Genomic DNA, 14025 nt, shown 5'->3' with positions numbered 1-14025 from the left:
TTCAATGTACAGTATTTTATTTCTTCTTTCAGTTATCACAGATACATGTTCAGAAAGTTACATGGCAATATTTTATTTGTATATTTTGCTACATACACAAATCATTCAATGCACTTTTCAGCACACCATGTGTCCTATTTGTATTTCAGTTCTGCTTTCATGTGTATGTTTTAAAATTAAATTTTAATTACATGAAAATTATAATTTTCCTTCGGTAGATTACTAGCTGCAGTTGGTAACTTATGAACTTAAACAATTACAGAATCCATTGTTACATATTTTTAAACTCTGAAGATCATGAAAACTGGAATCATCAATTTATCATACAGTAACACAAAGCCAGTGGTTATATAAATAAACTTTTGTATGGTGTTCTATGAAGTATCAAATCCTCACCAAATTTTACTGTTGTCAAAGTTTTATATGTGAACTCGTAAACACGTCAACAATCACGCACTAATGGTCTGATGATGTGGAACTTAAATGTTTTGTCTGTTGGATGTGATATATTTGCAAGTACAGAATTGGACCCCTTATCCAGAAAGCCTGGAGGTTTTTCAGATTTTTGGATTTTCTGGATTCTGGATCTTCATCAATAACATGACTTTCTGTTATATACGAAGTGACAACTGCTTCCTCTTCATATTTATGTAATCCTCAGAACTTATTGTTGGCCTTTTAGACATATCACAGGGCAAAACTAATAAGTACTAAATAAAAACTAGCAAATTGTACAATATTTCCTAAGTACTAACAAGTGCAAAGAAGCAAGCAGCCTTCTACTAGTAGTAAGAAGACAGTCAATAGTTGTGCCACACACACACACACACACACACATGATGGTGAGTCAAAGAACTGCAAACTGCCAGTTTTAAACAAGACAATCATAGGAAAATTTCTCCTAAAATCACCAGGGAACATACAGATTTTAGGAATGCCAAATATGGAGTCCAACACTGCAGAAACAAGTTGAGTTTGTGTACCCTTCACATGAATCCTGTTGGCTGGGTGTTCGTGTGGTATGCTGGGTACTGACAGGTTTGCCATCATATAGTTATTGTTTTAATCAGACTTCTAGTTCCTACTGCTTTCTTTGCCAGTTACAGCAGACGTAACAGTACCAACATAATAATATTTAAAAGTATTTGTCATAAACTGAGAAAATATCTTTTTGCATCTCTGCGACACATTTAATAACATTCAAATACTTACGAGATGGAGACTGAACAACAAACAAAAACTAATCACACTGGTGTTAAAGAATATAAAATGTACAAGGTGCAAGGCACAGGTTCAACTGACAAAACAAGTCCATTTCAGGCTAAAGTCATTAAAATTACAAGAGTCATCGAGTTCACGTGAAAACACAGATTCTACAATTAAGTACTTAAATGCATCTGGCAAGAAAAATTTCTTAAATGTAGAAATAAGTACCTTGAACCTGTGTAGGTTTGATTATTCACTTCCACAACATTCCACACCATCTTCTCCCATATGACCTATATTTGTACTAAAGTCAGTACCCACTGACTCTTGGCAAACGTCAGTCACACAATCAAACTAAGTTATAACATTGAAACCTTGCATACCGTGCAGTGTATTGGAATATAAAATCATGCATAGAAACAAAACTGTTTACACTTTAAAGGACACCAATGCCAAACGCCAGTCGACATAAAAGCTAAGTCCTCAATTTAACACACAACCTTCTTCTTCTCTTGCACTACAGCCCTTGGTGGGCTCTGGCATCCCGAACAGTATGTCCCCATCCCTTCCTATCTTGAGCTACCTTCTTCCAGTTGCCCACTTTCATCTGTCATATCTTCCTCTGTCGCATCAATCCACCTTCCCCTTGGTCTTCTTTTAGGTCTTGTTCCCCACAATTTCTGGAATAATACCAAATGTGGCAGTCTATGCTCTCCCATTCTGACCACATGTCCCGCCCATCTTAACCGTTGTGATTTAATATATCTCACAATGTGCTGATGATCAATCAATTCTTCTAATTCCGCATCATATCTTATTCTATACGATCCATCATTAAATTTAATACACCAACTCCTGTGCAATTAACATCCAGCGAGTTGTTACATAAGTATAGTGTTGTGAAGTACATAGCTTTCATGCTCTGTAGAAAACCATAGTCTTTTGAATTGTATTGTATGAATTAATTTGTTTTGCCACTGATGATGACCTCTTGAGGTCAAGATGCGTTTTTCATTATAACAGTGTTCAGCTGAATTGGTGGCTGAAGCGTGCACCAATCACATGTACTGTGCCATGGTGGGAAATAGTGGAGGTAGGTGGAGGGGCGAGATAGTGAGGAAACAACATAGAGTGGTGCCAGACGTAGCATCATGGAACATTGAATTCCACAACACTACGCAAAGAACATGTAAGAATTGGCAAAAACGCAGTGCGGCTGCCGATGCTTCTACCACAGGGTTTCGTAACAGACTGAGTCTCCCTGCTTACCAACAGACCTTCTTTGCACTGATTGGTCACTCACAAAGAGCAGAACTCGACTCAGCCGCCAATTCCAATGAAAAATACTACAGTGTCCTTTAAAGTGTGAACAGTTTTGGTTTTTTTATGCATGATTTTATAAGTTATAACAGTTACTGAGCCTACAATCCTGAAAAATAATTGAATCCAAGTGTACAAAAGATCAACGATTCCATTCGGCAACAACAAACAGTGCCTCACACTGCTCATAATACATAACTGCAGTTATTCTAGTGCTGCAATTTATTGATCCTGGCTTTGCCTCTCTGTGACATACAAAGCCCCAGCTCTGGCATAAAAATGTGTTGTTACCTCGACATTTGAACTCTGAATGTCAAAGAATGAAGTTGCAGCTTGTAGATGTTTGAGTAGGCCACATAAAGGTATGTCTAACTGCGGTGTCTAGTGGCAATGACTCTTTTGCAAGCTGAGCAATTGGCAACGCACCTGGTAAACGTGACTGTCAGCCAATCCTGTGTCAATGCGGACCATGCCGAGTGCTGATCCGAGGGATCGTCAAATCATAGCATGATCTTACCTCCTTTGCTGAAGCCTACAGTGAGCTCCGAAGAGCTGTCCTTGCAGCAGGAACTTGCTTCGTATTGTGCGCCAGGATTCACATGTCACATTTCACTGAAATTACGCATTCTAGTGGCAACGTTTCGCATCTATGTAATAAATCTTCTTATTCGTTTTAAACATGGTTTCTTCTAATTACTTTGAAATACATCAGTGTATTCACTTATAATTCAACAAGACAGGAATCAGCGTATGTTGTCTGAGCACATATTTAAAATTTCAGATAACCAAATATCTCAACCGAGTGGTTAGCACTTATTCATATTCAGAAGATCCTGGGTTCAAGTTTGGGCATGAAGACTAGCTGTCTTAAGGTTCCTTATGGTTTTGCTCAGTTCCTCTAGGCAAATTCCATGACAATAACTTAAATTACTCATGACTGCATCCTTCCAAATTCATTAGTCATTTATCATCCTGTCATTCAGTGCTGTACAGTCTGAGCTCCTAACAATATAAATAAATTAAACTTGAGACAGTCTTAACCTGGTCCACCACAACAACAAAAAAACGTGCAAGAATGTTTAATTCATATTATGGCAGAAGCCAGTATTTCCAGTTCATTATGACAAGACTTGAACTGATAAGTGATATTTGTGGCAGATCAATTATTTTTTGCTTTCACTTGAAGCATATACAAAATGTTCATAATCATCCATGGAATATTTTGTTATTCAGTTTTACTGCGCCTTAACTTACTTAACAAATTCATGTTTGCTTCAAACCGTCATCCACATTAAGTAAGAAACAGAATCACCACGTCACATTAAAAAACTTCTTAACGTAGCTTCATCACACAAGTGTCATTTAATGACCATTTCGTCAGTCATTTCTTTGACGACATTAGGATAATGTAAATTATGTAACAGTATCATACTTTCATACGTGACATAGGAATTAATAAATTCCAATTCATTATCGGAGTAAACAGATATTAAAAAGAATTCATAACCTTAAATTATAACATGGAAGGAACATTTCACTACAACTGTTTGCACTATTTGATCCGGTGAGCCACGTACAGAAGCGTCCAGTTAATGTGGGTGCACACAATTACCTGTACAGTTTTCTGCATGTCATCTGGTGCAAAAGTTACAGTGTTGTACTTATTATGTCTTATTTGCTTTCACTGCACCTTCGGAGTCCTGAATCCAGGCACGGACACGTGAACTATACAACTAGAAATGGCACAAGGAATAGATGGTCCAAATGAAGACCAACAATGTAAATATCTAAATACTGTGGTAATAATTTTTTGGCTACAATAAAATCTGCTCCAGTTCCTGTTCTTTGGTAAAGTGTCTTTTTCTTCTACGTCCAGTCTGCCAGTTGGATTGACTGTAGCAGCGAAGGAGATTGCGTGTCATCTGCACTATGCTACAGGCAAAGTGATGACAACCTCACAGCATTATGCTATAGGTCTAACGCTGCAGTACTTCAAACAACTCCACTGAGAGCCGTTAGTCTTTAGTGTGGCACCAGAATTTCACCTGTGTTAAAGTGTGGATTGGAACAGAACCTAGATCTGTCCATACAAAGTCAATTCTGCAAATATCTGTATACAGTAAGTGAATTAAGAATTATCCAACCGGTTACCGAACTCTCATTTCAGAGAAGACAATATGAGAAATGTTTAAATACATTACAAATAATTTTTCTCCCAGGACCTACAGCACGGAGATCTGCAGTACTACCACAGCCGAGCGCTGCTAAAGCATGTTGACAAACCATCATAATGCTAACTGTGCTTATCTTGAGGCAGAGGTGCTGGCGCCTGCTGCTGATGCAAATTGGATAGTTGAGCTGACTTGTGAGATGCTGCAGGTGATTTACTTTTATTGCTGTCGTCCGTTACGATGAGTAAAGATAGAGCCTCTAAAGACTGTCGTACCTTATAAGAGAAATTGGAAAATTGATTAGTGACTTAATATTCTGATCCAACAGAGTTTTCTTAGCTAGTTAACTAACAAACTACTGACTAACTAATTAACTAACCAACTATATGGCATATGGTCTTTCCTAATAGTCAGCAGTTACTTAGATCTACTGTTATGTAAGCCTGATGTTCAGTATTATATTGAGTCTGTCACTAAACGATGTTCTGACCAACTTTACATCTTCACATCTTGTTTCCTATGATCACTGATAAAAACGATAAAATATCACTATTTTGAAAAACAGATTGTAATGATTGCTCGTTTGTTGTTTCATGACATATAATGGAATAAGCTTTTTCAGAACACCGAAGTCATCGCCCTCAACCACAATCTTCTGCGGACGACAGTAACTTTTCGTGAGATTTTTCAGACACTTTATGGAACAGGCGTTAGAACGCAGTTTCATTGAAAAGTCTCAAACGCCTCAATGAAATGCCACTTGTGCACTTTGTTCCATAAGGTGGCTGTTAAGTAGTTGCAAAAATGCAATGACGACAAAGATCCACATACCACGAAAAACACATTTTAAAAAGTTTTTAAGAGAATTTGGCAACAGTCCAAGTCCGAGGCATTCATGACTGTTCTAACTCCTAAAGCGATAATAATATCACTACAGTTAATCCCCAAATCAGATAATTACCTCACAGATAAGGGAATTTCTGAAAACGTAATTTCTGTACACAAACAGCAGCCATGTTAACGCGCCTTAGCAAAACAAGTTCATAAGCCTCATAAATCTTCTTATTTAAATGAGGAAAGGCTGTCTGAACACGAAATTCTTAAAAACTAGTAAAACCAGAAAAGTCTAAATTATTACTGCACGAATCGATCTATGTTCCAGAGTTAATACATTTTTATAATATAAATAAATCAACATATTCAAAAAGGAGGAACAAAAACGTAATTTGAAATATTCCACAACATTAATTATGTTTATAGTTTTTATAGTTTAGATGCGTCATGTTTGTGTTAAAATTCAGTATATATTTTTATTATTTCAGTCTATACACAAACTTAGTTTTTAAAATGTTGTTGTTAAAATTAAAATTTAGCGCTTTTCATCGTTATTTCGATATTACATTTCAGCGCATTATTATTTTTACGACATGTTTCGATGCTATTGCATCATCCTCATATTAATAATTATTAATAATTAATAATTCAAATGTTAATTAATTGTTTCACAGAATAATGAACAACTGACCAAAATATGCAAAATACTACGAAAACCAAAAGGAAGAAATCTACAAAACAAATAAATCAATAAAAGGTTGCATTAATAAATATGTATTAGTTTTAAAGATGAAAATAATAATAAAAAACCTGAGGATGATGCAATAGCATCGAAACATGTCGTAAAAATAATAATGCGCTGAAATGTAACATCGAAATAACGATGAAAAGCGCTAAATTTTAATTTTAACAACAACATTTTAAAAACTAAGTTTGTGTATAGACTGAAATAATAAAAATATATACTGAATTAATTACGTTACTTCCCTTACCTTTGCTAATTGGTCCAAGTTGGCATTGAGAAACTCTTGGACTTCATTTGCCGACTTTGAATGAAGGTGAGTCTGCCACTTCAAGACCTCCTGGTACACTTCATCACTAGGAAGACACAAAAACCTAAATTTCGGTCAATTTGTCTTTTGAAGTCCAACCATTTCTACCGACTTCTCAGAGTCAGGCATTAGTGTTACATCCCTGGTACTGTCTCCATTGACGGCGTCTAACTAAAACTGCTAGTCCGACTACCACGGTAGCAAGCATCATACCGCATAAATATACTGCTTGCCCAATAAAAAATAACTAAATATGGTAAACATTCATGATAGTATCTCCCCCCCCAATAAAGGTGAAGTAGTGACAATGGTTGGAGCCAAGTCCAAATGTTTTCACAATGGTGCGTCATAAGTACGACTGTTATTTTGGGAATAGTTCAACATAACAATCATGTTTATTACAGTGATATTAGTATTTGGTAGATCCCAGTAATTATGCTAAAATCCCTTTTGGAAGATTTTGGTACTTCAATCCTCGATGTTTCTTGCAGAAGGAATATTTCTGCATACCACTAATCAATTTCAGTTTATAATTGGCAGACTGAAATATGAATGGAAATGAAATTATTCTACATTCTACACAATTTTACAACACATCTAATTAAAGAGAAAGAAAATGTCCCCGTATTGTCCACAGACGTCTTCGAAAAACTATCATTCTTACCAAGTTTCAATTGCCAGTGTGAAAAAATAACCTTTATCACATCGAGAAAATTATGAAAGATCGAGCGTTCTACTAACGACAGCTACAAACCACCCTTTTTTCCTCGAGAAACATGAAGCCTCTTACTGACCTGCCTGTAATGATAGGACTTTCAGAAAACTGTGTGTGTATCCGCCCAATCCGGTATAACAGGAACGCTGCAGATAGGAACAGCAGCACAAGCAAACCCGTAGATATAATTAATATTAAAGTTGGTCGTGGCAACAAGGAGAAGATCGTGCCGCCTCTTGTAAACCGCGTAGATTTCTCTGACACTCCAACATTACCATTTGGTAGTTTAGATGGACAGCCTGTTGACACAGTGTAAGCAACACGATCAGTTATGAAACATAAGGACATAGAAGTGGTGGTGTTTAAATGTAAGGGATACTGGGACGACCCATTCTTCAAGTGCCTGAGCACTGCGGGTCCCAACTTTTCGTTGGCTTTGATCTATAGACAATCGGCAGGACTCCTTGGACGAGGGATCAGCCCATCGCAAGGCCTCTACCTGTACACAGGACAGCACAACACAGAAAAACTCGGACAATCATCCATGGCTTGAGTGGGATTCGAACCCACGGTCCCAGCGACAAAACGCCATAAGACCCACGCCTCAGACCGCGCTGCCACTGTGGACTCCCCAAATGTAAGGGAACATCTAATTAGAGATCGTATCAGGAACTGGAAATAACTTTAGAGCCCCTTTCTGAAACACAAACTAGATAGTGTTAAAGCTGTAAAGTTACAGCTAATGCCATCAGTTTTCTTCATTTAAAAAGAAGGAGACTGAAGCTGATTGGCTCAGGACACAAATGCATTGAAAAACCTCAACTGTTGACGTTGCACATTCTAAGTTAACTGAAATATGCATGCCTGAGATGCAAAAAGGGCTGAAAAGAAATCAATCATTGTCTTTACCCTTTTTAACTGTCTTCAGAATGTTCTAATGGGATAGTCACATATGAAGCGAATTGACTAAATCATGTACTTGCGTACGCTGATGACAATTTATTGTGGGACATCCATGCAGAAACTCAATTATAGGCCAGCAAAGACACTGGTCTCAAGGAAAGTACACATACAATTAAATATCTCATGCATGAAACTAAAATCTGCAACCATCATAAAATACGTAATAAACTTTAAACATTTCAAAAAAAAATTTACTATCTGGGAACAGCAGCAGCAAACAGGGATGAAGTTCATGATAAAATTGAGACACGAATAAACTACTCAGGAAATTACTTTGTATAGTTTAGAAACTAGACACACCCAAGTACAATCAAGAGTGATTTAAAACTCTATTACTGCTCTAGAAACACTGACTTAACAGCAAAACTTAGCACTTGTGGTAAGAAACTTGCTTTCAGAGTGGCTGACATCTGTGTGACTCTCAGCAGGTGTTGGTGGACAGGAATGCTCACTACCAGACACAGAAGAAGAGTCATCATCATCATCATTAGGATGCATGTATCCACTTGCAGAATCCACCTCACTTTTCAACATCTGAGGAGAATAAATAACAATAAACGACAAATACAACAGGGCAAAAGAAAAGACACTCGCCCAATTTAACGTTTCAATACTATTGTATTTTTCACTGGAATTGGCGGCTGGGTCGAGTTCTACTCTTTGTGAGTGACCAATCAGCGCAAAGAAGCTCTGTTGGTAAGCAGGGAGACCTCAGTCTGTTACGAAACCCCGTGGAAGAAGCATCGGCAGCCGCACTGCGTTTTTGCCAATTCTTACATGTTCTTTGCGTAGTGTTGTGGAATTCAATGTTCCATGATGCTACGTCTGGCACCACTCTATGTTGTTTCCTCACTATCTCGCCCCTCCACCTACCTCCACTATTTCCCACCATGTGATTGGTGCACGCTTCAGCCGCCAATTCGGCTGAAAACGGTTATAAGATTTTAAATCCCCGTATCCCCTGCTGGGCCAATTTAAATTCCACAGTTATGCTATGCTGCACATGTTTCTCAATAAAACAATGTATCTTTCATAGAAACCCACAATAATTAAAGGTTCACAGTCTCCCTTCTAGAGTACACTGACATTGTTTTCATGGATCACAAGCCAATACGATAATCACAAAGCCATGTGACATGTAGCAGTGTGCCATGTCTTAAAGTCTATGGTAAGCCAGCTAGGGTTACCAGTGCCACACCTTAAAACACATGCTGGTCCTTTAAAGATTAATGAATTTAGTCAATCAGCAGACTAAGCTCAAAGCACCCAATTCTTATAAAGGAAGAAGAAAAATTTCATATTTGTATTAATTAATTGACATGTGCTGTATGTCCTTCAGCTTTCAGCATTCTATGCCATAACTGCTAATGTTTATGCTTATGTTGACAGAAAGTGAACATAAGACAAGTGCAGATTATGCACACTGCACAACAAAACTACTGTCCGCGAGCCACGAGAGTGGACGTGGTCTTGTCAGTCGTTGCTTGTGTGGCAGGGGGAAATTGTGATCTGCGCATGCGCTGGTGATGTATTCCTTACCTAAGAACATTGTGCAATCAGTCAGTCAGTACATTAGCTCACGACGTACGGTCTGTATAAGCTGCGGGTGTTTTTTGGTCCGCTAGTAGCACAGAAGTTTACCCCACCTCCCTCAAAGATGTCAGGTCTACTCTCGTGGCTCGCGGACTATACAGTTCAAAACTGAATACAATTTATACTTTCAGGACAAGAAAAATAACTAAAAAGTCAACACAGATAATTAGAAGTTTCTACTGAATACTTTTTGTGCTTGCATTACATCTTCAGCTCAGCTTTATGTGGCACAGAAGCAAACTGCTAACCATGGGTTGAATAGCTGGCTAGCAGCCTCATGTGGAAGTTTAAGTGGCATTTACCATACCGCAAACTTGGACAAAATGGATGGAAAAAAATTTATTCTCCTTTTAAGGTGGAGGAAGGACTGAATCGCTAATCCCTGCCCACAAATATAGCCCAACTGTGATGATAATGATCACTGAAACCAAATATTGTATGCTTACTAGATCTATGGTAGATCTTACATATCTCCAAATTTTGTATAAAACTCATTTCTACATTGAAAGTACCAAAATGCTGACAGCACAAATCACTAAACCTACGTACGTCACATTACTTTATGCAATCTTAAGGAAACAGCCTAGACTTCACTACAGAACTTAATATACAGAGTGGGTGGGAAGTAATTAGGCTTTCCAATTTAAAAAAGGTACATAAGATAGTGTAGTTGCGTCATATTGTGACTTATTAAATTAAAATTAAATTATTTGGTTATTCCGTCAAATCACGGAATAACCAAATAATTTAATTTTAAAAAGGTACATGTAAAAATTATTTTCATTATCTTTGCATTGGAAATATACAGGTTATAACCATTTCTCAATGCCTACTTACTTCCCACCCACCCTGTATATTACATTTATAATGAGGAACTGTCATGTGAACAGCATTTATTAGCCTCTACACATTTAATCCTATTTTCTGCAGAAGAAATTGTAATTCAAAGTAGGAATGTCATTTGTATCTATCAAACTGTGTGGCACAAGACAACATTCTCCCCCATTATGAAACTTTTATAACAACAGACGGCTGTTGTAAGTACAGTACAAGTTCCAACGCTTACACTGTTTCACATACAACACTCCTGTATTGGGGAAACAAACAGTGGAGCACCTCAAGCTTTCAAAATGATCCTCCCACCAAGCCGGCATAGTTCTGTCAGTATAGTAACTGCTACGGACTGGACGACCGGGGTTCGATCCCCGACGGGGGCAGAGGATTTTTACTCTAGCCTCTACGTCCAGACTGGCTCTGGGGCCCACCCAGCCTCCTATCCAGTGGGTACCAGGGTCCTTTCCCGGAGGTAGAGCGCGGCCAGGGCGTGATCCTGACCACTCACCCCCCTCTAGTGCCAAGGTCAAGAATGAGTAAGAGTTATACCTTCTCTCCCCACAAGCGCCTACATGGCGCATAGTGGGACAACTTTACTTTTTTACTTTACTTTTTACCAAACATTAAGTCTGTAAAATGTAGCATTGTACACACAATTTAAATTGTGATGTGAAGTTCATTTCACATTTAAATTAGACTCCATGAAGAGACGTGTGTACTTTCAGTTTTTGTGATATTAAAAAGTCAGATTCAGCCACAAAACACGTAGCATTACTTGCTTTTTCCACTCTGAATGCTGCCATACTCTGTGTACTACAGTACCTTGGTGCTGGACAGTGTATCTTGTGGTCCAGGGTTCACTGCTGTCTTCCACACCTGCACCATGAGCCTGTATGTAGAGTCGCGTGACAGCAGTGAACAGAACACGTGTTTGTCTTCCTCCGTCGCCACACCAACTGCATTTGGAATAATGCGTGCTGTCTTTTCTTTACTTATCTTAAGTACAGAAACTGTTGGGATAAGTAACTGCAATGAACAAACAAACATTTTCACAATATTGAGATTTAAGATTTTCATGGAGGCAAAATTGTGGAAGTTGTCTTCTGGACTTGCGTGAAGATACAACGTTTTGAAGGAACATACTGCTTCAATCTTCAGCCCTAAAAAAGGAAGACACTATGTTCCTCAAAAATACTGGTATCTACCTACGAGCCCACGTGGCATCACTACCCAGAAGACCAACACCAACTAACATTTTGGTTATAACCGCCATTCAACATCTCTGCTGCCAGCACGACGTGTTACCACAGTAAGCCTGTGGTGCCACGAACTTTCTCAGTCACTCCATACAGCACATCTTGGAAGCTAAAAGATTTTCTACACACGTAAGGAAAGTTTCTTCTATCTCTAGTAGTTAGCTGTATACACTTAATCAAGGGTAAGAGAACTGAAGATTTCTGTCTTCTGGGTTGTTGCGCCGTGTTGTCTGGTAGAAGTTTACTGACGTTTCAGAGGTCCTTGCTGCCTCCATCATCAGGGCAATGAGTAATCTGCACATGTGGAAATTGGTAGTTATAGGAGACTGACAATCAAGGAAGATGAATCAGGTGAGGGCATGGGAACCAATAGGAGGAGGAGGAGGGGGGGGGGCATGCCACAGCCTGGTCAACAGGAGGGAGAAGGACATAGAGAGACAGAGAGAAGGAAAGAGAGAGAGGTCCAAAGCTTCTCCTTGATTGTCAGTCTCCTAAAAATCTAATCATTTCCATACATACGACTTACTCATCACCCTGATGATGGAAGCATCAAGGACCTCTGAAACGTCGGTAAACTCCTACCAGTGCACATGAAATAAAAAAACAATAAAAGTACAATAAAACCATAAACATTTTTAACAGATGGTAAATAAAAATATATTAAATATATTTTAATGTAAATTTCATACTTATGAAAGAGGGTAGTGATCAACAATTCTGCTGATGCCAAACATGTGCTTGTCCATCATGAATCTACTTATACAAGTGGAAACAAATGCAAACAATTATTCGCTGAACTGGAAAATTTTAATATAAGCTGTCTGCCAAGCATGCTCTAGTACTGTACATGCATTGAATTTGTTTGTCACCTTTGTAACATATCCAAAGACGTTGGAATAGAATCCAAAGTAGTTCTTGGTGATGTACAGGTGCCCCTGAAGCAAAATATCTCCTACAAGAGCACATGAATAATCTGAAACAAAGAAGGGATGCTGTTACTGCAGTTCAATACAGAGCAATGGACAAGCAGAATTTCTTGCCTGCTTAGGAACTACTCATACTTAGTTGATGTAGTGTTACAGTTACTGGACAAGTCTCCGATGGCATTAAAATACCAAATTTCACGAAAATCTGTTCAGCCGTTCTTGAGCTATAATACAAGCACAGAAGTGCTGTGCGAACTTAACACCCGCTCAGCAGAGACGCTGCGAACTCATCAAAAATTTCAAACATGGTGACAGTGCGAATCTGAGTTCAGGTCGGACACCTTGTAGATCATTTGAATGAATGAAATACAACCTGCTTTTTACGTGGGCAGTGGTGTCACGACTGGGTGGGTGGGTGGGGGGAGAAAGAGAGATCAGAATATACATTTTGTATGCCGACACAAGATCCAATTCCGACTGGCACCCACAGTTCGCCGTAAGTAAAGTAAAGTAAAGTAAAGTTTGTCCCACTATACGCCATGTAGGCGCTTGGGGTGAGTGGAGGTATAGCTCCTCTCTTCCTTGACCTCGGCACTAGATTCGCCGTACCTCACTGAAACTGCTTGCGATCTCTTTGCACTGAATCTAAGTAGACGGTGGAATTCACAAGTTAATTTCCTGTACTTCATGCACAGTGGGCAATGCTCCATTTTTTGAACCATCTGTCCTTGAGCATGACCTGAGAAATGCGTCACGGCTGTCACGTGATATAAAATAGGACAGCACTGGCAAGGATAATAACGCAGATCTCTGAAGCTAATTCACTTTATGATTCTTTGATACACTAAATCTGGCAAAAAACTTTCCCACCGAATTCCTAGAATTAAACTGGTCATATCTAGGACCCACCCAGCTTCTAGTGGAACGCGCGGGAGGACAGCCGCAATTCCTGATTCAGGGCCCGTACTAAAAATACGTAGCGACGCCGGAATGACAAACGGGGGCCCACATGTATCGCCCTACACTGCCTAATACCAAACGTCCCTACGCAACACACCTCGCAGGCCGAAGCAATGAACTCAACAGTGCAGGGTTTTTTTGAGAAGCTAACAGTCGCTCAACTGTTCTAGCACCGTTCACCTTTTATGGTAACCA

The 14025-nt window shown here is 38.8% G+C and overlaps 1 protein-coding gene across 10 annotated transcripts in view; it reads right to left on the bottom strand.

Moving 5' to 3' along the window:
• Positions 1-14025, bottom strand: part of LOC110830045 (GRAM domain-containing protein 2A) — a 122949-nt gene continuing 108924 nt past the window's right edge. For all 10 annotated transcript variants that reach the window (XM_087347980.1, XM_022064425.2, XM_087347978.1 and 7 more), the window contains 6 exons: positions 12814-12917; positions 11511-11714; positions 8654-8795; positions 7378-7597; positions 6524-6629; positions 1-4972 (listed from right to left, as the gene is read on the bottom strand). In XM_087347980.1, the coding sequence (XP_087204106.1) occupies positions 4820-4972; positions 6524-6629; positions 7378-7597; positions 8654-8795; positions 11511-11714; positions 12814-12917 (929 nt within the window). In that variant the 3' untranslated portion in view covers positions 1-4819. The remainder of the gene's footprint in view (positions 4973-6523; positions 6630-7377; positions 7598-8653; positions 8796-11510; positions 11715-12813; positions 12918-14025) is intronic.

Source organism: Zootermopsis nevadensis, unplaced genomic scaffold (assembly GCF_977971745.1).
Source record: "Zootermopsis nevadensis isolate Lab colony 2312 unplaced genomic scaffold, Znev_1.0 Znev_ptg000012l, whole genome shotgun sequence".
NCBI lineage: Eukaryota > Metazoa > Arthropoda > Insecta > Blattodea > Termopsidae > Zootermopsis > Zootermopsis nevadensis.
Note: the sequence above shows the minus strand (reverse complement) of the source record. Positions and strands in the feature narration are given on the sequence as shown.